Raw genomic sequence first — 22,741 nt, forward strand, 5'->3', positions numbered from 1 at the left:
AATTCACAGGTAAAATATGTATTTAAAAAACTAATAAATAAATAAAATTCATGAATGGATGTTCTTTTCACAGCAATAATGCTCTTCTCAGTACATGAGCCGTTCCACTCAACGCGATTTTTTGCACTTCCTGTAGGGATGGTAAGCCTGGCATCAATTTCAAATAGGTTTCAGTACCTGTTTTTGTCATTCCTAGAGATCCTACAATCACTAGTACTGTAGTCGCCTTAAGATGCCACATTTTTTTCAATTTCTATTATTATTATTATTATTATTATTATTATTATTATTATTATTATTATTATTATCCCTCAAAATACTTAGTCTCACTAAACTTATACTGATGATATTAGCAACCATTATTGTTGTTGGATTGTTTTAATATGAGGTGTCTTACCAGAGACCTCAAATGAGAGCAAGTTCTACGTTTTACTATGGCTGTTATCTACGATTAGCAATGACATGTTGGGGGAAACACTGTGGGATTCTGGGAATTAAGATACTGTTAAATCTGTAATACTTTCGATTTGTGAAAGTGTTTTCAAGAGAATCAGATATTCACAGGTTTTATAACTAAAGATGCTAAAAGATGAGTTGCCAGGCAACTGAAAACTCCGAAATCTCGGAGAAAGGGAAAAATGAAATGAAGAAGGTTGCATTTACAGGGAGCGGAATTAATGTAGAATATGTAAGGCTGCCAGGGATTTGGCTTCCATATTTGTTTACTCCTCTTGATATTATTCCAAATGCCCTAATAACAATAGGTCTTATTTATTGGTGCTTTGAGATGCCATAATATTCTTATTAAAATCAAAATCTATGTCCTTATATTTACTCAGTTTTTTTAAGCGCTTTCAGTGATGTACTGTTGTTTTTGCTGTTGTTGTTGTTGTTGTTGCTGTTGTTGTTTTTATTATTGCTATTATAAGGCGGTGAGCTGGTAGAATCGATAGCACCCTGAGTGAAATGCTTAGCGGTATTTCTGAGTTCAAATTCCGCTGAGGTCGACTTTGCCTTTCCAAGATCGATAAATTAAGTACCAGTGAAACACTGGAGTCGGTGTGATCAACTAGTCCCCTCCCCACAAATTTCAGGCCTTGTGCCTATAGTAGAAAGGATTATTATTATTATTACGTTCTGAGTTCAAATTCCGCCGAGGTCCACTTTGCTTTTCATCCTTCTGGATCAATAAATTAAGAAACAGTTACACAATGGGAGTCGATGTAATCGACTAGCCCCTCCTCCTCATTTTCAGGCCTTGTGTCTATAGCAGAAAGGATTATTACTATGATAATGGTTAATTTATAATCATTATTATTTTGGTGCTACTACATTGCACAATAGAGTGCTGCCCTCTGCATGCCTTGAGTACATGCAATTTTTTTTTCCACAGTTTTTATAGTATGAAAATCCATACTTAATATAAATACAGTGTCTAATACGGATGTCGTAATCAAAATTCTCTACGTAATAAGTAAGTAATGGTTTTTAGTACCATGGGCCCGTCAGTCCATCGCAGCGTTACTCAAGAAACAGGAAGAGAGAGTGAGAGAAAGTTCTGCCGGAGTCTCGTGGAGCTTTTAGTTGTTTTTGCTCAATAAACACACACAACGCCCGGTCTGGGAATCGAAACCGCGATCGTCTGACCGCGAGTCCGCTGCCATAACCATTGGGCCATTGCGCCTCCACCGTTCAACAATACATTTATATAATACATGTGCAATGCGTGGTAGTTGTATTATCAGTATATTGCTTACGTTGTTTATATGTTTATATGTTATAAAGGGAATTGTTTCAGTGTTCAAACCCACATTCAGCTCATATGTATTATAACATCTTTATATGTGGATATTTTGCATTTGTATTTGATGTGAACTCTTGTGTTGTAATATATTTTATTGTAGCTCGGGAAAGTCATTTGCCAATAATAAACACGCGCACAGATCATATTTCATGTTTTTTTTTATATATATTTTTATATTTGTCAATTGGTTAACTATTTAACCGATCAAGCAATAAAGACCCTACCGAAATATATAGTGAGTGTTTTCATTTTGCTTGAAGATATATCATTGCGTGTTGAGATTAAGACATCGATAAGGATGCTCTTCATTTACTTGTATTCTTTTACAACAGTGGAAATGAAATGAAGAAAAGCATACATATTGTATAAGGTATGTGAACACGACACATGTAACATGCAGTCTTTCTGATACAGGAAAGCCTTTAACCAGAGTCAGTCAAGGAGCCTCACTGATCCAGATTCCCTTTTACCACCAGGGATACAAGCCATCACTCATCTGTTATTCCCCAATCTGTAGGCGCTATTTTCGCGTTGTTCTGCCCACCATCGTAATCATTTTTGCCACCATCACCTACATTTAGAGAAATTTGCGGAACTTGGAAAAGTCCTAGGCGTAGGAGTGGCTGTGTGGTAAGTAGCTTGCTTAAGAACCACATGGTTCCGGGTTCAGTCCCACTGCATGACACCAAGTGTCTTCTACTATAGCCTCGGGCCGACCAAAGCATTGTGAGTGGATTTGGTAGACAGGAACTGAAAGAAGCCCGTCGTATATATGTATGTGTATATATATATATATATATATATATATATATATATATATATATATATATGTATGTATGTATGTATGTATGTATATATGTATGTATGTGTGTGTATAAGTTTGTGTGTTTGTGTTTGCCCCCACCCCACCCCCAACATCGCTTGACAACCGATGCTGGTGTGTTTACGTCCCCGTAACTTAGCGGTTCCGTAAATAAGACCGATAGAATAAGTACTAAGCTTACAAAGAATAAGTCCTGGGGTCGATTTGCTCGACTAAAGGCGATGCTCCAGCATGGCCACAGTCAAATGACTGAAACAAGTAGAAGAGCAAAAGAGTAAATAGATGAGGATTTGAGACAAGTGTACGATGTTGTCCTTCGGTCCTTTCAAGCGCATCCACGAATCAGCTGATTTTTCTTAGCTACTAGATAGATAAACAACGTTTACTCCACCTCGTAAAAGTGATGATAGAGTGATTCTCATGATGGACTCGGCCGATCGCCGTATTCCTTCTATACGCGACAACAGACGTTTGACGTGAATAGTTATAATAATAGTTTCAATTTTTGTCTCAAGGCCAGCAAGTACGGTGAAGCAGGTAAGTCGATTACATCAACACCAGTGTTTAATTGACACTTATTTTATCGACCCCGAAAGGATGAAAAGTAAAATCGACCTCACAACGTGGCGACGGACGAAATGCCGCTGATCAGTTCATCCGGTGAGCTAGCTCACCGCTTCAATAATCCTTTCTACTATGGGCACAAGAGCTGAAATTTGGTGGGAGGTCACTAGTCGATTACGTCGACCCCAGTGCGTAAGTGGTATTTGTTTCATCGACCCCGAAAGGATGAAAGGTAAAGTCGACCTTGGCGGAATTTGAACTCAGAACATAACGACGGACGAAATGCCATTGAGCATTTTACCAGGCGTGCTAACGATTCTGCCAGCTCGCCGCCTTTGTTTTGTCTTGGTATAAAAGATGGGCTACAGCAAATACTCTACACAACACCACAAATTTGCTTGTCAGTTGTTTGACCTTAACCAGTTGACCATGTCTCTTAGTGGCTGGTAATATGTGTATCTCTGACCACGAGCAGAACTGGGGGTGCATCATAGCCATGTGTTGAGAGAAATTCTTTGGGATTTGGGTAATTCACCTCTGGGTATTTCGTTTAGCATCCTTAAACAACCATTATTCAGGGACCTTTTGAGTGGGACGGGCTAATCGGCCTGAAAAAAATTCTAACTGGATCCCTCCTGCAGGGTCATGTGCTGTGTATCTCGATACAAAATCACCATGTCGCGCACATATGGTGATGCATGTACCTGGTGTACCCTTATCAGACGGGCAGTCATGATGGGTATGCTAGGCTTCGTATATTTTACCTGCGTGTTACTTTCATGGCATGCACTGCTCACTCACTCAATATGAATAATGAGACACATATAGCTAAGAAACAAAGTTCCTGCTACACAGACAAAACTGTGTCTAACAACAGAACTTATTGAAAAAAATATAAGAGGTAAGTACTGTAAATCCTCGAGTATAGTTTGCCATTGAGTATAATACGCATGGGATTTTTAGGGGGCTGTACCTCTGAAAAACCTAAACCTTGTGTATAATACGCACCCCTTGTCTAACTTGAGTCAAGGAGGTCTGTATAACGTCTTTAGTTTGTAAAAATGTATACGATAACGTCCTTTATTATTATTGTATATATAACCTAATGCAAACGTGTAGCTTTTTTGTGCATTTTGTTTGTAGAAAATAAAGAAATAACAGTAATAACGTTTAATAAATGTTGCTTACTGCAAGTTATGAATGATTCTTTTATGACTTCATTGCTTTCAAGCTTAGGTTAAGGTATTTTCGCGCCCGACATCACAAAATGCATCCGAATAAACATTGCCGGACAGCAAATAGAGACTCGGACATTGCCTAGAAAATAATTTTTATTTTTAACCTAGTATATAGTACGCTCTAGGGATTTTGGCCTTTAAATTTTGGGGAAAAAATGCGGATTATACTCGAGGATTTACGGTATATAACCAACTTCCGAAAAATTCTAATTCATAATTAATATTAATTTGCATTTTATGTATATTTCATTTAGCGTAACAACAAGCAACTAATAAACGTTTCTTTGAGATCTTGTTAAATTTCTTTCCGATTTTTAAACAGAATATTTTTTAAAAGCGTAGTTTAGTTGTAATTTAAATTTATAGTTTTAACAACACCCAACTCGATTTCGGAGAGAAATAATGTTTTACCTCGTTTTTCTTTTTTTTTTTTTTTTTGTGCTATCAACTAATCTCATCTTCTAATATACTGCCAAGACTTTCTTCCACTGAAATCAGTGTGGGGTGGGCCCTCGGAATCCTCCACTCACCTCGTTTTTTTTTTGTTTCGTGTTTTTTTTTTTTTTTTTACGTGTGCTATCAACTAATCTCGGCTTCCAGTATACTGCACGTGAAGTTGACAACACCATTCATTCTCGAAAGAGAAATGCAACCGAGACGGAAAACGGGACGTTGTTTTGGTGATAACGAGAAGCTGGAGGAGCCATGATGTGTAATACCACCACACATTCGTGGGTTAACGAATGAGTGTAGGTGAGATGAAACAGCGACAGACAGTTGTTTAAACAGATGTCTCGTAGACGTTTGGTGATACAATCTGCTAACATATGGTCGATTTGCTCAATATAGAAGAGAGCCCTTCATTTTCAACTCTCTCTCTCTCTCTCTCTTTCTTTCTCTCTCTCTCTCTCTTTCTCTCTCTCTCTCTCTCTTTCTCATTTTCTATTTTTCGTTTTCTTCCTCCTTTCTCATGTGTCTACATTTCTTTATCTCTCTTTCAAACTTTATGTTTCATGTATTCTTTCTAATTATCAAACTTATGTATTTGTTGCAGAAATAGGAGCTGGCCTGGTTGTTGCTGTAATCCTGGGAGTCTGTTGCTTCGTCTTAGTTGCTATCTTCATAGTCTGCCTCATGCGTCGGCGTCAACTACAATCTATAAGTTACAAAAGGTTCACAGATATCACGGCTCAGCCGAGCATTGTACCACCAGAATCTCATTTCCCTACTATTGCAGCACATGCTCTCAGACAAGAAGACCCAGCAAGAACGAATGACCTTTTATAAGAAAAAAAATATACAAAAGGGAAACGAAAAAGAAAGCAGGAACAAGATATCAAAATAAAAGACAATAATAACAATAATAATATTAACAATAATAATAATAATAAGATTGATTTTTTACATATTGATAATAACATAACTTTGATATTAACAACATCATCACATTTATCTTTGTGCATTGGGATAGCTTTTTATTTTTTGTGTATGCATGTGGAGGTTTATACGACTACGTGTATGTTTTCTAATTAGGTACGTGTGAGTGGTGTATATCCCTGAATGAGTGCCTCTGTGTTAGCGCTAATATATGAGAATATGCTTTTTATGTGGAGATCAACAAGAATGGATGCTTAAACGTTAATATCTAAGATGTGATGGATGAATGATATGGTTATATGATAAGGTTATATCAATTGGAAAATGGGTACATTCCCATTGAAGTTTTTATATGCCAATGAGTTATTGCGGGATTCCTAAATTTATCCGTTTACCATAACACACACACACACACTATCACCGCCACCACCACCAATACATAAGCATATATGTACATTAGATTAAGCGCGTGGTATAGGTAATGCTTACATTATAGATTTACTTCTTTTGCATAATCTTAATCAATCTATATACCAACCTACATACATACATACATACATACATACATACATACATACATACATACATACATACATACATACTTACATACAACGCAGGGATGCTGTAGAACAGCAGAAATATTGGGTAAATTACCCTTACAAAGCGGAAAAGGTTGTCAGCAAATCTTTGCTTATATTTAGATACACGTCATTGTACATTTAGCTTTATAGCGTCTAAAACTTCGGATTAATTCGGGAAGTTTAGCTTAATGGTAAAACACTTGGCCTGAGTCTTTAATGGATGTGGATTCATGACCCATAGCTGTTTGTTGATAAACTTTTCCGCTTCGTAAGGGTAATTTTTCTAATATTCCTGCTGTTCTAACGGCGTTTCTGCGTTCGAAAATAAATTATCATCTTATTTGTATCGTACAATATACATTTCGATGCTTACTAATTTGGTAATGTTATATATATATATATATATATATATATATATATATATATATATATAGATATAGATAGATAGATAGATAGATAGATAGATAGATAGATAGATAGATAGATAGATAGATAGATAGTATATATATATATATGTTTCAAAAATTTAACAAAAACACAACAAACTAAAATTTCACAAAAGAATATAAACAAAAAACCTCGTAGCTAATTCCTCATCAGTCAACGTCCAAACGATCATTACAATTTCACGCCTTTGACGTTAATATTGTTCACTTTTGGAGGAGCCAGTAGCAAAAACCTCACTGGAAATAGCTCATGAACATACAGGACAATGCCAAAAACAAACACGGCTAAATAAAATATACAATATACATATACAACAAAAAAGTTGTGCGGCCGCAAGACAGACAAATGTGTGTGCGTGTGTGTGTGTATTCAATCTCACATTTATTTGAGTCAATATTATAACAGTAAATATGATGACTTACTTTCTGTGACAGGAAGGGTCCTAAATTAACAGCCCTACTGGATTCTTAAATAACAGTATTATGGTGACATTTGGTATTATGCGTGTTTGTCCTTATATGAGAGGGTATTGGTGGCGGGAAAATGAAACAGAGAGAGAGGGGGGGAATAGAAAATCTTATGTTCCGCCTAAGACACTGGGAATATCATTGATTATTACTTCAAACTAATGTCTCCAAGATTCAAACTCAGTTCTACAAGGTAACAGAGCAGTCAATTCTCATAGTCCTCTTGCTCTTTAATCTCATGATCTCCACCACCTAACTGATCTTAGTCACAGCTATGGAATATACACTGCATGACAGCCTGGTACGCTGCTATGTTACCAATTTAAACATTTACGAATTCACACCAGGTAAGATGTTGCTGATATCTACATACAAACTAGTTTTAGGTTACACGCGATGAAATTAGTTTACAAACAAACATAAATCAGTTTGCCTATGTGTAAGCTAATCTGCTTTTATTCCTGTATCTCGGTATCATGAAATTTCATGCAGATATGCACATCTCAAACCATAAGTTTGAATATCTTCAATGAATTCGGAAAATACGGGTTGTTTGTTTCCAAGCAGTATTTATTGGCTATAACTGTATGCATGCATATATATGAGTTTTCATTATGTTTGTAAAATATGAGTATTTGTGTGTAAGTATGTATGACGGTCTGTATTTGTGTGTGCAGAGTATTCCATTGATAAATTTCAGATTCAGTTTTTAAGATCCATTCTTTGTGTCTTTATTTCTGTGGATTGCCTTTGAGGCAAATAAAGAAGCCATCATTTGTTATGGACAGTTTTAAGTGCGAGATGGATTGGGTAAAAATAAGGACTTGACGCGCTAGAATAACCTCCATACGCTTATTCCGCCTTGTCACTGTTCTAAGATAAACTTTTCACATCTAAACCTAGTAAAAAAATAACTTTACTCCAGTTGGACTACCACTCATAAATTTCATGATCAAATAACTGAAACTAAAATCGCTATTATGTACAGTTCAAATATTTCTAGAAGCCTTTGAGGGTTAATTATTCGGTTTAAGCTACTAACGTAATATCTCATACGCCGAGGGGTAAATATGCTAAAATAATAACCTCAACTTTACGAATAAGCAACAAGACAGATTGGTTTAACGTTGAATCAGGTTAATGGCACTAAGCTGAGAATTTTCCAGTTTAGAGAATTTTTAAAAAGAGAAGCGCATTTTAACGTGGTGTTTTTTTCCATTGGTTTTCTCCTTCTTTAAGTACTTGCGAAGGTTTATAAAATTTTTCTAAAATGATTATTTCAAAAACTATTTTATGAATACGTATATTTATAGCATTTTAAAAATTGAAGTAAATTTGTAAGCAGCCAAAGCAATAAAATTGATATACTTAGGAAAGAAACCGTTATCCAAGAAAAAGAATGTGATCAAATATGTTGAGAATCTGTTAAAAAACATAATAATTACAGCATTTTCGAAGTGTGACAATTCTTTTCTTTTCCCAACACATAAATTTATACCGTTTTAAACATTATTTAATAGATTTTCTTCAACGTAGAGCATCATTACTTTTCTAGAACTTTCAAGTTTGGCTTCTCTTTGAATTGTTTCAGTCACTGGAATGTGTTGATGCTGAGGTAGTGCTATGAAGAATTTAGTCGAACAAATCAACTCCAGTAATTATTTTTAAAGTCCATGATTTATTCCATCGGCCTCTTGGAACCGCTAACGGAACAAACCAACACCGGTTATCAATTGGTGGCGGTGGCGGTGGTGGTGGTGGTGGCGGTGGCGGTGGTGGTGGTGGTGGTTGTGGGATAAGCACAAGCACAAAGACACAAATCTGTCTATATATATACTCTTTTACTCTTTTACTTGTTTCAGTCATTTGACTGCGGCCATGCTGGAGCAGCGCCTTTAGTTGAGCAACTCGACCCCGGGACTTATTCTTTGTAAGCCCAGTACATATTCTATCGGTTTCTTTTTGCCGAACCGCTAAGTGACGGGGACATAAACACACCAGCATTGGTTGTCAAGCAATGCTAGGGGGACAGACACAGACACACAAACATACATGCACACATATATATATATATATATATACATATATAAGACTTCTTTCAGTTTCCGTCTACCAATTCTACTCACAAGTCTTTGGTCGGCCCGAGGCTATAGTAGAAGACACTTGCCCAACGTGCCACGCAGTGGGACTGAACCCGGAACCATGTGGTTGGTAGGCAAGCTACTTACCACACAGCCACTCCTGCACCTATATATATATATATATATTTCTAGCAATACACACATACGCGCATATATATATATATGTATATATATATATATATATATATATATATATATATATATATATATGTGTATGTATATATATACGAGGTAGTACGAAGAATTTTCCGGATTAGTCATGTTTAATAAAAAATAACTTATTTACCTAAGTTTTAACATCTCCTTCCAAATAGTCAGCTTGCTCAGCAATACACCGCTCTCAGCGTTTCTAGCACTTTTGGAATCCGGCCTAAAAGGCGTTTTGCGCCAGTAAATCGACAACTTTCAGCGATTCGTTCTGGATCTCGACAACGGTGTTACATCAGCTACCTTTGAGCCGCCATTTTATCTTGGGGAAGAGATGGAAGTCCGCAAGTGGTAAATCTGGCCAACAGGGCTGGTGTCGAAGCGATAACATGTTGTTTGGAGCGAGTAACTCAGGAGTGAGGAGAACTCGGTGATATGGTGCATTATCGACGTTAAGAATCCGACTCTTCGTGCTCCACAGATCCTCTTTCAGACGTTTCAAACATGACAGTAGAATTCTCGATTGACGATATGGCCCTGGAGGACTAATTCTCGATGCACAATACTGCAGCTGTGGAAAAACATGATAAGCATGCCCTTGATTGAGTTGCGGATTTGTCGTGCCTTATAAAAGGTTCTTCCATTGTGACGACTGCTGCTTCGTCTAAGGGTCGTACCCGTAGACCCAACTCTCGTCACCGATGATGATCCTCGATATGAAGAATGGGTCATCAGCTTTACGCTGACGGATATCTTGGTAGATATCGACACGATGTTCATTCTGCTCAGTGGTCAGCAGGCGGGGAAAAATTTGGCAGAGACACATGGCATGTTCTGTTCAGCCGTTAGGATTGCCTGTACGGACCTATACGACAGACCATGAACATCAGCAACGTCGTTGATTGTCCTTCGACGATCTTCATGCAGAAGCTGGTAAATTTTCTCCTCATTTCCGGGGGGACGCTCGTGGCAGGTCTTCGAAATTCCTCATTGTCTTCCAGGGACATTCTTCCGCTTTTGAAGCGCACGTGTCATTCCAAACATTGCATACGATCCATTGCCTTGATGGTGTAATCTTGCCGATGCATGCTCAGTGTCTCAGACTTCCCAAGTTTAACGAAAAATTTCTCGTTGGCTCTTTGTTCCAACTTCCTCTCCAGGACAAAATCACAAACTACAGCATACACGTGATCATAAAAACAAAAATTTCACAAGTGAAAACAATGATGTTACTCAGCATACTGCCTTATGACAGTCACTGCTAGCTCCTACTGTGCACACAAACGTGTGCTGACATCTTTGGCGCACTACAGAAATAGTCCGAGAACTTTTTGATACCACCTCATATATATATATATATATATATATATATTATATATATATATATACATATATATATATACATATATACATATACATACATATATAAATGTCTTTGTGCGTGTGTATTTATATATGCATGTTTATGTGTGTATATCTATCTACATACATACATACATACATACATACATACATACATACATACATACATACATACATACATACATACACAGTTTCTATCTATCAAATTTGTTCACAAGGCATTTAATGACCTGAGTCTTGAGTAGAAGACACTTGGTGACGTTTCCATGCAGTGGGACTGGGCCCAAAACCACATGATTCCAAAGCGAATTTTGTTTTGTTTTGTTTTGTTTTATCAAGCCACATGAAGATCCCATACATTATGGGATCATATATGTGAATATCATAAGTTCTTGCATTTTGAGCAAAAGATGAAACATTGCATTATCTTATGCTTGTTTTTACCTAAAAGAACTGGGGTTGCGTCTTATACACACGGAGTACAGTTTAAATGTCTAAGGGGAAAATGTGGACTAAGATTTAGTAGAGCCATTTATACACGAATGTGGTATATAGGAGTAAATATAGCTATTGATCACAGAATATTCATGTCACCTCTTGCAAATAAAACTTTCTAGTTACATATATTAACCATAGTCTAAGAGATTTTATATTACATAACATATTTGGCACAAATAATTACCTTATGTTCTCTGAAGATGGAGTTACAAGATGAGCTAAATAACTGTCGATTAGAAAAGTTGAGATATCAGAAATGCGGTTATATAAGAGGAACTTGGTTACAAACTGACTGGATCAAATGAAAGCCTTCAATTCTGTTCCCCATTCGTGGATGCAAGAGTCCCTTCGACTTGTGAAAGTTCCGGATACTTTCATTAAGGCCATAGACAACTTGATTTTGTCCTGGACAACGTTTCTGAGGTTACATGTGGGATATGGTTCCTTTGTCATTGATTGGCTACACTATCGTAGGAACATATAGCAGAGCAACAGTCCTTTTGAAATACTGTTTTATGCTTCCATTAAATACCTTTCCTTTGCTATGAGGAAATCTGAAGGAGAAAAGATTGGCCCACAGAAAGGTAGAAACACCAGCGCATTTGTAAACGGTCTGGAAATATATGCAAATAATATAGATATGGGTGAAAACGCAATGGCCCATTGGTTAGGGCAGCGGACACGCGGTCGGGGGATTGCGGTTTCGATTCCCAGACCGAGCGTTGTGTGCGTTTATTGAGCGAAAACGCCTAAAGCTCCACGAGGATCCGGCAGGGGGTGGTGGCGAACCCTGCTGTACCCTTTCGCCCCAACTTTCTCTAACTCTTTCTTCCTGTTTCTTGAGTAACGCTGCGATGGACTGGCGTCCCGTCCAGCTGGGGGGAACACATACGCCATAGAAACCGGGAAACTGGGCCCATTAACCTGGCTAAGCTTGGAAAGGGCGGAACAATATGGATATGAATGAAAGACTTGCCCTAGTTATGATATTTTTAAACAATGTAGGAATAGACTTTGACCAGGATAAATATTATATGTCTGTAAACAGGTGATATACGAGAACATCTGGTAACGTTTCTCTTTGTGGTCTCAGCATTTCTCCGATTTTGAAAGCGAAGTGCCACAAATAGTCGTGGATGCATGAAAATACTCCGTATGATGGGATCTCTAACAAGGATCTTATAACTAGGGAATAGAATATCGGCAAGCAAAAATAGAGCCCTTAGAACTTTCCGTTAATAATGATTTAACAGCTGATAATGCGTTTACTGTACCAGTACTCATACAAAAATTCGAGCTGTTTGACATCATTATCGTTGTCATCAATTCTTTTCTTTTGCGCCCTTTTCAAGCCTAGCAGGCTCATGGGCCCGATTTCCTGGCGTATGTGTTCCCCCCTGCTGGACATGACGCCAGTCTATCGCAGCGTTACTCAAGAAACAGGAAGAATGAGTGAGAGAAAGTTGGGGCCAAAGACTACAACAGGGTCACCACCACCCCCCTGCCGGAGCCTCGTGGACTTCTAGGTGTTTTCGATCAATAGACACACACAAGGTCCGGTCTGGGAATCGAAACCGTGATCCTCCGACCGCGAGTCCGCTGCCCTAACCACTGGGCTATTGCGCCTCTGTTGTCAACAGTGTCTCTATGTAAAATGAAAATAGATTCAAACAGCCATTGAATATTGCATTATATTCTTTCGACACCAAATCGCTGAAGCACCAAACGTCGAAATCAAACCATGAATTACGTGTACACATAGAAAGCCGATAAAATCATTAAGTAGGGAAGGAGTTTCTCAGACAGTAATCCCTGATCAATTTCCAGTGGCATGTTTCCAGAGATACTATACAACTCTACCGCAACAGATCACCAGAAACGAAGCTGTATACAAACCAGCAAAAGTTCATACATAGATATATTTCCGAAAATTTCAAAGCGGCAGCTCCGTTGGTAACCAGTGTAATCTATTCTGGACTAACAACAGGGATATTAGCTCTTACTTTGATGAGTAAGCTTTTGCAATATAGAACTAGGAAATAATAGCGAACTGCCTGATGACCCAAATGGTAAGGGATTAAGACAAACTATTTAGATACGAGGACCGTAGATTTAATACTAATCATGCCATCTGCATCATAAAATCTGTCCGATAATGTCATCACGATGTGATGTCATGGTTAAAATATTATATAACGAAGTCGAAAGAAAGAGCAATTTTCTGGCTTTTAATATAAGAAACTAAAGTAATGCTAGAATACTGGTAAAATGTTCCTGCCAAAACTTCGAAAACATGGAAGTATAACAGACTAGGCATAATGATCTGGAAACAGGGGTCGGAGTGGAATTATTCCTTGTAGTTGACTAGAAGATACTAATATTTAAGACGAATGAGAAAGAAAACATCTGTGTCGAACTGATGAAAAATCAATGGTTATCGAATTAGTGGTAATTCATTGACGACTATAACTTTAGACTGCTACTTATAAATATAGGTACACTTAGCTACATGACTAAACTGACTCAACAGCAGACTTAAGAACCTTGGTTTCATAAAACCGGGTAAGACACGCCTGATCAAGATAATGCAGCTACAAGCTATCAAGTGTACTGTTAAAAAGGAATAGTATGGAGTAAGACCCGCATATAAAATAACATCCATATTTTCATCCATGTAGGCTTGGAGAAATTCCTCAAAGAAATACCGGAGAAACCACAGGTATCTGGATACATCTCGGCAAACAGAAACTCCCTACTTGAGTAAACAATAATATCCTAAAACATGACTAGACATCTTTAACTTAATAGCACCCCAGGTGGAGCTATTAAGTTGGACATGGCCTGGGCCAGCAATAACGTAACTTATCAAAGTTATATGCAGATGTTGCCTTCATGTTAATATGCATTGCTATTTGCCCAAGGCGGTAAAAGCATCTTCCACTTTCTGGTATGACCTGACCTCGTTAACACGACGAAAACAATACTGCTTATCTTAAAAGCAGGAACTTTTCTAGGACGTTGGATAGCAGGAAGTTGGAATCTCAGGCCAAACTTTTTGCGGTTTTTATCACGTCATATACAAACCTTTTTCCTGCGATCGATGAAATAACTTCCATACACAATAAAAATTAGCTTGAACACGGAACATTTAGTTCTAAGCTCCTTAAATTACTGGGTATACGTTCGGTTGATCATGTTACAATATATATATATATATATATATACATACTTTTATTTGTTTCAGTCATCTGACCAGCGATGTGTAGCAACATTTGATAGTCTGGTCGGTAACGGTATCACGGTATCATATATATATATATATATATATATATATATATATATATATATATATATATATATATATATATATACATGTATATATAGATTTGTGTTGTAAGATTCCTGGTGTGAACTTTTAGCCGCTGCGCGGTGATGGAATATTGGTTTTCAAAGATGGTACTCCAACATGGCTGCAGTCAAATGACTAAAACAAATAAAACCATAATTTTTTTTAAAAAAACAATGAACACGTAAGCAGTCACAAGTTGCCCATATGCGACACAACTAGTACAGTACGAGGGGAGGCAACTTTTCTTTACTTCTAACAGAAAGGATTATTTTTATTTGATTTATATTGTTTTGCTCTTCACCATCAACTTCGCAAAGATTATCTATTTATATTCAGCATTACAGAGACTGTGTGCTTTCGGTTATCGTGTTAGATGAGTAGCTAGTATTGACAAGTGTAATGATAAGCATAAAATAATTGTTCGTGCGTAGCCTCAACATATCCGATCACAGATACAGAAGAGGAGATAACCACTCCAAAATGCATGCATCAAAAGTCTGGCCAGAGAAAGTTGCGAAGTGATTCGCTGCGTTTACATCTTTCCTTCAAAATGCAGTGAGTGGCTTTCTTGCGGGTTCGAATATACCTCAAGCATATTTGAACTGATAGCAACTTTGCATTTATACAAAATAAAGAGTAACTTTATTCGGAGTTGTATGCCATAGCCAACGATACACTGCTCGACAAAATAAAAATATACCTACCTACCTACATACATACATACATACATACATACATACATACATACATACATAAACGCAGGCACATACACACACCATACACATACACATACACATACAGATATATATATATATATATATATATATATATATATATATAGGGAGAGTTTTAGAAAAAGACAAAAGACAAAGACAGTTGGTGTACAAAACAAACAGATATATTAGTATAACGCTTAGGAATAGAAAAAGTATTTTACGTTTCGAGCCTACGCTCTTCTACAGAAAGGGACACAGAAAAAAGAAGCAGAGAAAAAAATGTGTGTAGTGGCTAACGATCTATCATGGCGACTGACTTCGGACAGAAGGGTCACACACGAGAGGGAAGAAGTAGGGGAGATAACAAAGTAAAGATGACAAAGTAAAGATGACAAAGTAAAGATGACCCCCAACATGAAGGTGCGTGTGTGTATAAGAGAGTATGTATGTGCGTGTGAAAGAGGACTGGTGGTCTGGACGTGTGCGTGTATGTATGTGTAGGTGTGAAAATGTGGGGATGGGTGTGTGGGTGGTGTGCTGTGATGTGATGTGTAATGTTGTATGGTGTAGTGTGGTGTGGTGTGATGTTGTTGGGAGGTGGGGGAGGTGAGAGTGGGGAAAGCACGGGTGGTATGTGGGTTTGGCTGAGGGTTGGGGTAGAGTTGGGGTTTGTGGGTGTCAAAGACGACGTGTGGGCGTTCAGCTTTAGCCGAACGAACTGCATGAATGAGTTCTTTTTTAGTGATCAAATATCAAATGTATGTGCTGTGCATTAGCGAACTCCCTACATCAAATCGACGTTGCCTGAGCAAGTTCGCGATGTACTACACTTCAGGTGTCGAAGTGATCGCAGAACAATGTGAGATGAAGTGTTTTGCTCAAGAACACAATGCACTACCTCAATTGAAAACACGATCTCGCAATCGTGACTGCAACTCCCTAACCACTAGGCCATACTCTCACACACACACGTACACACGCATGCACGCATACTTTTTACTCTCTCTTTTACTCTTTTACTTGTTTCAGTAATTTGACTGCGGCCATGCTGGAGCACCGCCTTTAATCGAGCAACTCGACCCCGGGACTTATTCTTTTGTAAGCTCAGTACTTATTCTATCGTTCCCTTTTGACATAAACACACCAGCATTGGTTGTCAAACAATGCTAGGAGGACAAACACAGATACGCAAACACACACATGCATATATATATATACATATATATATATATATATATATATATATATATATATATATATATATATACGACGGGCTTCTTTCAGTTTCCGTCTACCAAATCCACTCACAAGGCTTTGGTCGGCCCGAGGCTATAGTAGAAGACACTTGCCCAAGGTACCACGCAGTGGGACTGAACCCCGAACCATGTGGTTGGTAAACAAGCTACTTACCACACAGCCACTCATAATTTTTAAAAAAAACCTTTTAAATCTGTATAGCATTTATGTTGGTCATAAATTTTGGCACAAGTCAAGCAAGATCGGGGGATAGGGGTAAATCGATTATATTAACCCCAGTGGTTAAATGGCACTTATTCTGTCGACCCCCAAAGAGATAAAAGGTAAAGTCGACCTCGACGGAATTTGAACTCTGGACGTTAAGACGCACAAAATGCTATGTATTTTGCCTGGCATGCTAACGACTCTGCCAGCTCGCCACCTTGCATTGTATGTATATTTTTTCTACTCTAAGCACAAGGCCCAAAATTTGGGGAGCGGGCCAGTTGATTAAATTGACCCCAGTATGCAACTGGTAGTTAATTTATCGAACCCGAAAGGATAAAAGGCAAAGTGGACCTCGGCGGAACTTGAACTCAGAACATAAAGAGAGATGAAATGCTGCTAAACAGTTTGCCCGGCGTACTAACGACTCTGCCAGCTCGCCATCTTGTATAGTATTGGGTTGTCCGGAAAGTTCTTGCCGATTTTTAAGGGAAAGTAAAAGATCAATAAATACTTGCCATTACATTTTTGATCAGCATAATATGGACCATTTTGTTGCACAATGCGTCTCCATCTTTACTTTAACTTGAAAATACCCTCTTCACAGAATTGAGATGGTTTCATGGCAAAGAATTCATCAAGGTATCTTTTAACGTCATCCAAGGAATTGAAATTGAAATTCAGAGACCTAAGTAAGTGGAGCAATATCTGGTGAATATGGAGGGTGGGGTTACACATCCCAGCCGAGCTGCAGCAATTTTTGTCTGGTTCCCAAAGCATCAAGTGCCGAAAACGAACTTTCTTATCTTCCATTTTAAAGGGTTACAAAATTAATACAGGTTATAGGAACATAAACCTTCTTCCACGAAAAGATAGCTTAAACTGTGCTCTAAATGGAGGTGTAATCAAATCCTATTTTATGGAGTCAACCATGTTCTAAAATTAGTCGAAAGGTAAGCTACTATAAATCGGCACGAACTTTCCGGACTACTTATATTGCGTACAGAAACATAGAACGCCGCTTGCTGTAATATTATTTTTGGTCACTATCAACAGGAAGTATCATTAGTATCGCCCCTGCGACGAATAAAGGAATATTTATTTATTTATAATATTCTACACTCCAGACCGGATATTTAGGGGTCAAAGGGGCAATTGCCCCAGGCATTCGTTAGATATAGGGCCTCCCTGATATGAAGGGTAAGTAGTACTCAATACAGATGAGGGACACTTCTCAGCAATCTTTCTTCCATAGGCTCTCTTTCAATAAACAAACATATCTTTAAAAAATGAAATAAATCCTCTCTTTTAGTAAATAACAATAGTTTTAGCTCCACCAGTGACATCAGTTCATTTAATTAAAAAACACCCGGTCCCAAAGCAGCTTGAGAAAAGAAATGTATGTATGAACGTATCTGTGAGTGAATGTATGTGAGTGTGTGTGCGTGTGTAGGTGTGTGTGTATGAGTGTGTGTGAGAGAGAGTGTGTGTGTGTGCGTTTGTGTGTGAGAGAGAGAGTGTGAATGTATATAAAGATAAATATATTGATAGAAGGGAGTTATCTATTGCTTCTAGTTCAAATGTTAACGCATGACTGAGCAGTGACCTTAGATTGACCAATGGCGATTAAAGACACTCACATACACACACACACGCACAAACACACACATATTGCCATTTGTAAACTTCATTATTTCAATGAAGCTCTGAAAACTGGACTTATTTTACGAAAGAGCAAGTGAGTAATGAATATGATCCAAAATTTTAATTTAGAATTTAGTTTTTATTATAAAATTACATCTCTCAACAACTCAAAGCTTCTTTTTTTTTCAGCTTTAGAATTATTACCTTTATGCTAACATGTTTTTCTTTAAACAGAACATTTTTCTTGCTTGCTTTTTTCCACTATTTTTCGTCATTTTATCAAATAGTTGGGCAAAATTGCTAACTGGGGCAAAATGAGTAATTACCAATTTCTCATTATTTTTTCACTATTTGTTTGAAATTATTACATTGCGAGTATTGCATCACCATTTCGTATTCTTGCATCATCTTTGGGAGTAAATACTAGCCGCTATTGTTGTTGTTGCAGTTGAGGCAGGTACTTTATTTTCAAGAAATTTTTTCCTCGAGTTTGACCCAGATGTAATTGAGGTTGCTAATAAAATATCTAGATAATTTTTGGTGTTTAACAATCCAAGTTCTTTTCTCTGTTGGATTCCAAGTCAATTTTCCCTACACTAATTTCAACGGCTGATTTCCTAACTGGAGCAAAATGAGTAATACCTAATTTCAATAATTTCTTCTTTTTAACTGCATAAATTTATCAGGAAGACGGCCAGGTGGAATTCTGCTGTAAGTACCCCATATAATCCCTCATAACATATTTTTATTGCTACTATTTAAGAAGAGTGGTCCCGGTGCGCGCACTCGTGTACTCGCACATCCGCGCTAGCTAGTCGTGACTAGTCGATCCCACTACCTAGCAAAGTAAATAAAAACACAAAAACACAAAATAAATCATTTTTTTACAGAAAGTAAATAATTTTTTTTAAACAAAGTAAATAAAACACAAAAACACAAAATAAATCATTTTTTTACAGAAAGTAAATAATTTTTTTAAACAAAGTAAATAAAACACGAAAACAAACGCGGATGCGTGAGTACGCGAGTACCACTCTTCTTAAATAGAACCGTTTTTATTTTTGGAATTTTCACAAAATTTTCGTTGATTTGTATTCTACTCATGGAAATTCATACGACTATGAAAAAAAACAAATCAAAATTTTTGTGTATGTGATTTAAGGTCTATTTAGCTGTTACTTTTAGCATATCTCACGACAACCTGATACGCCCCTTGTTTCTTTGTCACTCTGATGTATCTTTCTCCTCATAAACACACTTAATGGCTTATTGCAGGAATTTAAGTAAAACAAAAACATTCGAAAAATTAAAAACAAAATTTTATTCATAGTTATATGAATTTTCGTGTGTAGAACACAAATTCGCAAAAGCGTTTTGAAAATTCCCAAAAATTTTGTAAAGCCTTGAGGGGTTAAATAGGTTGCTTAAACCAGGCCCTTTCGGAACATTCACGATGTGAATTTTCCGAGTCCTCTCCCCATCACCACCCCTTTCGCGAGCGCACAATATTTTTGTCATATTCGTTTAGAGCAAGTTGTTTTACACCTATTACACTATTTTTTTTTTATGACCGTTTAGTTTGGCCGGTTGTACTTTATTAAACATATCTAGTCCGGTAACGTTTTGATACTACGAGATAAATGTACAGCATTTCTAGAAACTAAACGACGCCTATTTATAATTCATGAGTCGAGACAGAGTATTTTCCCTTTGAGAGCAGTGATTGCTCTCAAAGGGAAAATACTCTGTCCCTTGGAACTACTAACGCTTTTTTTTTTAATGCGACGTATAACTAAATTTTTTATATTTCTCTGTACACACGCAAATAGACGCACATAGAGACAAACACGCACACAAACATTCCCATATACATGTGGTGTGTGGTGTGTGTGTGTGTGTGTGTGTGTGTGTGTGTGTGTGTGCGTGCGTGCGTGCGTGTACAAGAATTCGTATGAATGCACTCATAATAATAATAATAATAATAATAATAATGAAATTATTGTATACAGTGCTCAGGTGCACCACAACTTGTCAAAAGTGCATATAAAGCATATGCAGTAATGTACAAATGTCTGGAAAGCGAACAGTGTATGAGTCAGATACATGCTTGCATGTGTATGGAGGGGGGAAAATCATGTGTAGTGATGGCGAATCTCAGGAAGCATGGAAGTTTTGAAGGATGCAGTGCTCCGACAACTAACAACTGATGCTGGCAGTTTGTTCCATGCTTCAGCAACTCTTAGCGTGAAAAAATGTTTCCGAAAGTCATGGGAGCTGTGCTGTATATGAATGTATGTGGCTAATCGGAGTCGTGTTGATTCATTGTTTTCTTCTCTTTGCCTACGTAAAAAAGGGTGTTACTGTTGCGGAGATTCTTATAGTAGTAGAAAAGGAATTTTTAGCTCCTATTTCTAAATTCGGTATGTGGTGAAGCAATTAGCTGAACCCTAATTATAATTATTCTTTCATTCTTTTATTTGTTTCAGCCATTTGATTGCGGCCATGCTGGAGCACCGCCTTTAGTCGAGCAAATTGACCCAAGACTTATTCTTTGTAAGCCTAGTATTTATTCTATCCGTCTCTCTTGCCGAACCGCTAGATGATGGGGACGTAAACACACCAGCATCAGTTGTCAAGCGATGTTGGGGAGACAAACACAGGCATAAAAACATAGATATATATATTCCTCCCCACCACTACAAACTCAATACCACGATAAAATGGTCAAAACTTTTCACACAGGAACTTAGTTTGATTTGAAAACCCCACTAGAGTGGGAGAAAGCGCTAATACATGATCTAAGTTATATGATGTATAAAAAATGTAATATACAAATAAATATCTGTAAATATATACCATCCGATTTTCTGAGTACCTCATTTCTTCTAATATATATATATATATATATATATATATATTATATATATATATATATATATATATATATATATATATATATAGGTAAACAGTAAAAATAATTACAGACATGGACAAGAACATGAAACACCACAGAGACGACACAAGAACCACAGGACGGGACATTCGAAGCCCTTAGTCATCAGTCAAGAACCAGATCATCTTAGCAATTTCGGCTGATTAATCTTGAGATTGCTCCGATATGGGCAGCCCGCCAAGGGAAATCTAAGCCAAGCGCATTAGATCCCCTGGAAGAAAGCTTCGAATGTATACAACACGAGGACGGAAAACGAACGAAGTACACGAACAAAAATACAGAATACGTGACACCAATAAGAATACAAAAACGTAAAAACAATAACGGTAAAATAAAAAAACAAAACGAAACCAGGACGTAGGACAAGGGTCTTTCGACACAGGACGAGTTGAGTATGGGGCTGGCTTGTGAAGTTGTGCCTAATGGCCGCAGGGAGACGAACAAATACGTGTTGCTTCAGCGGTGCTGGAACGAAAAGAGCGCTCAACAGCGGCTAGCGGTCACGTGAGAACAAAAGACAGGAGAAAGGGACAGATGAAAAGAGAGAGAAGGTGGACGAGGGAGGAGAAGAAAGAGACAGATCGAGGGGGCTGGAGGTGAGAGAGATAGAGAAACGTAGAAGGGGGGGAAGACGGATGGGGGGGAAAGAAAGGAAGGGGAATAAGGGAGGAGAGAGAGAGAGAGAAAGAGACAGATTCTTTCAGTTTCCGTCTACCAAATCCACTCACAAGGCTTTGGTCGGCCCGAGGCTATTGTAGAAGACACTTGCCCAAGGTGCCACGCAGTGGGACTGAACCCGGAACCATGTGGTTGGTAAGCAAGTTACTTACTACACAGCCACTCCTCCGCCTATAACAGCTTACCTCACAGCCACTCCTGCGCCTATAACAACTTACCACACAGCCACTCCTGCGCCTGTTTATAATTATAGAATATATGTATGTATGTATGTATGTATGTATGTATGTACGTATGTGTGTATGTGTGTATGTATGTATGTATATATGTATGTATGTATGTATGTATGCATGCATGATCTCTCCGTTTTTAATTTGGAGTAAATTTTGTCCGGCAACGTACTTGGTAGCAAGGTTATCCTTGAATCGCATGTTGGTCATCGTCCTTTAAATCTCAAAAATGTCTTGCAGATTTTTATTGGCCAATATATC

The 22,741-nt window shown here is 37.7% G+C and overlaps 1 protein-coding gene across 3 annotated transcripts in view; it reads left to right on the forward strand.

The window, feature by feature from the left end:
• Window positions 1-5,796, forward strand: part of LOC115212205 — a 100,163-nt gene extending 94,367 nt beyond the window's left edge. For all 3 annotated transcript variants that reach the window (XM_036502849.1, XM_036502850.1, XM_036502851.1), the window contains one exon: window positions 5,484-5,796. In XM_036502849.1, coding sequence (XP_036358742.1) covers window positions 5,484-5,716 — 233 coding nt within the window. In that variant the 3' untranslated portion in view covers window positions 5,717-5,796. The remainder of the gene's footprint in view (window positions 1-5,483) is intronic.
• Window positions 5,797-22,741: the final 16,945 nt, after the last annotated feature.

This window comes from Octopus sinensis, linkage group LG5 (genome assembly GCF_006345805.1).
Source record: "Octopus sinensis linkage group LG5, ASM634580v1, whole genome shotgun sequence".
In the NCBI taxonomy this organism is placed as follows: Eukaryota; Metazoa; Mollusca; class Cephalopoda; order Octopoda; family Octopodidae; genus Octopus; species Octopus sinensis.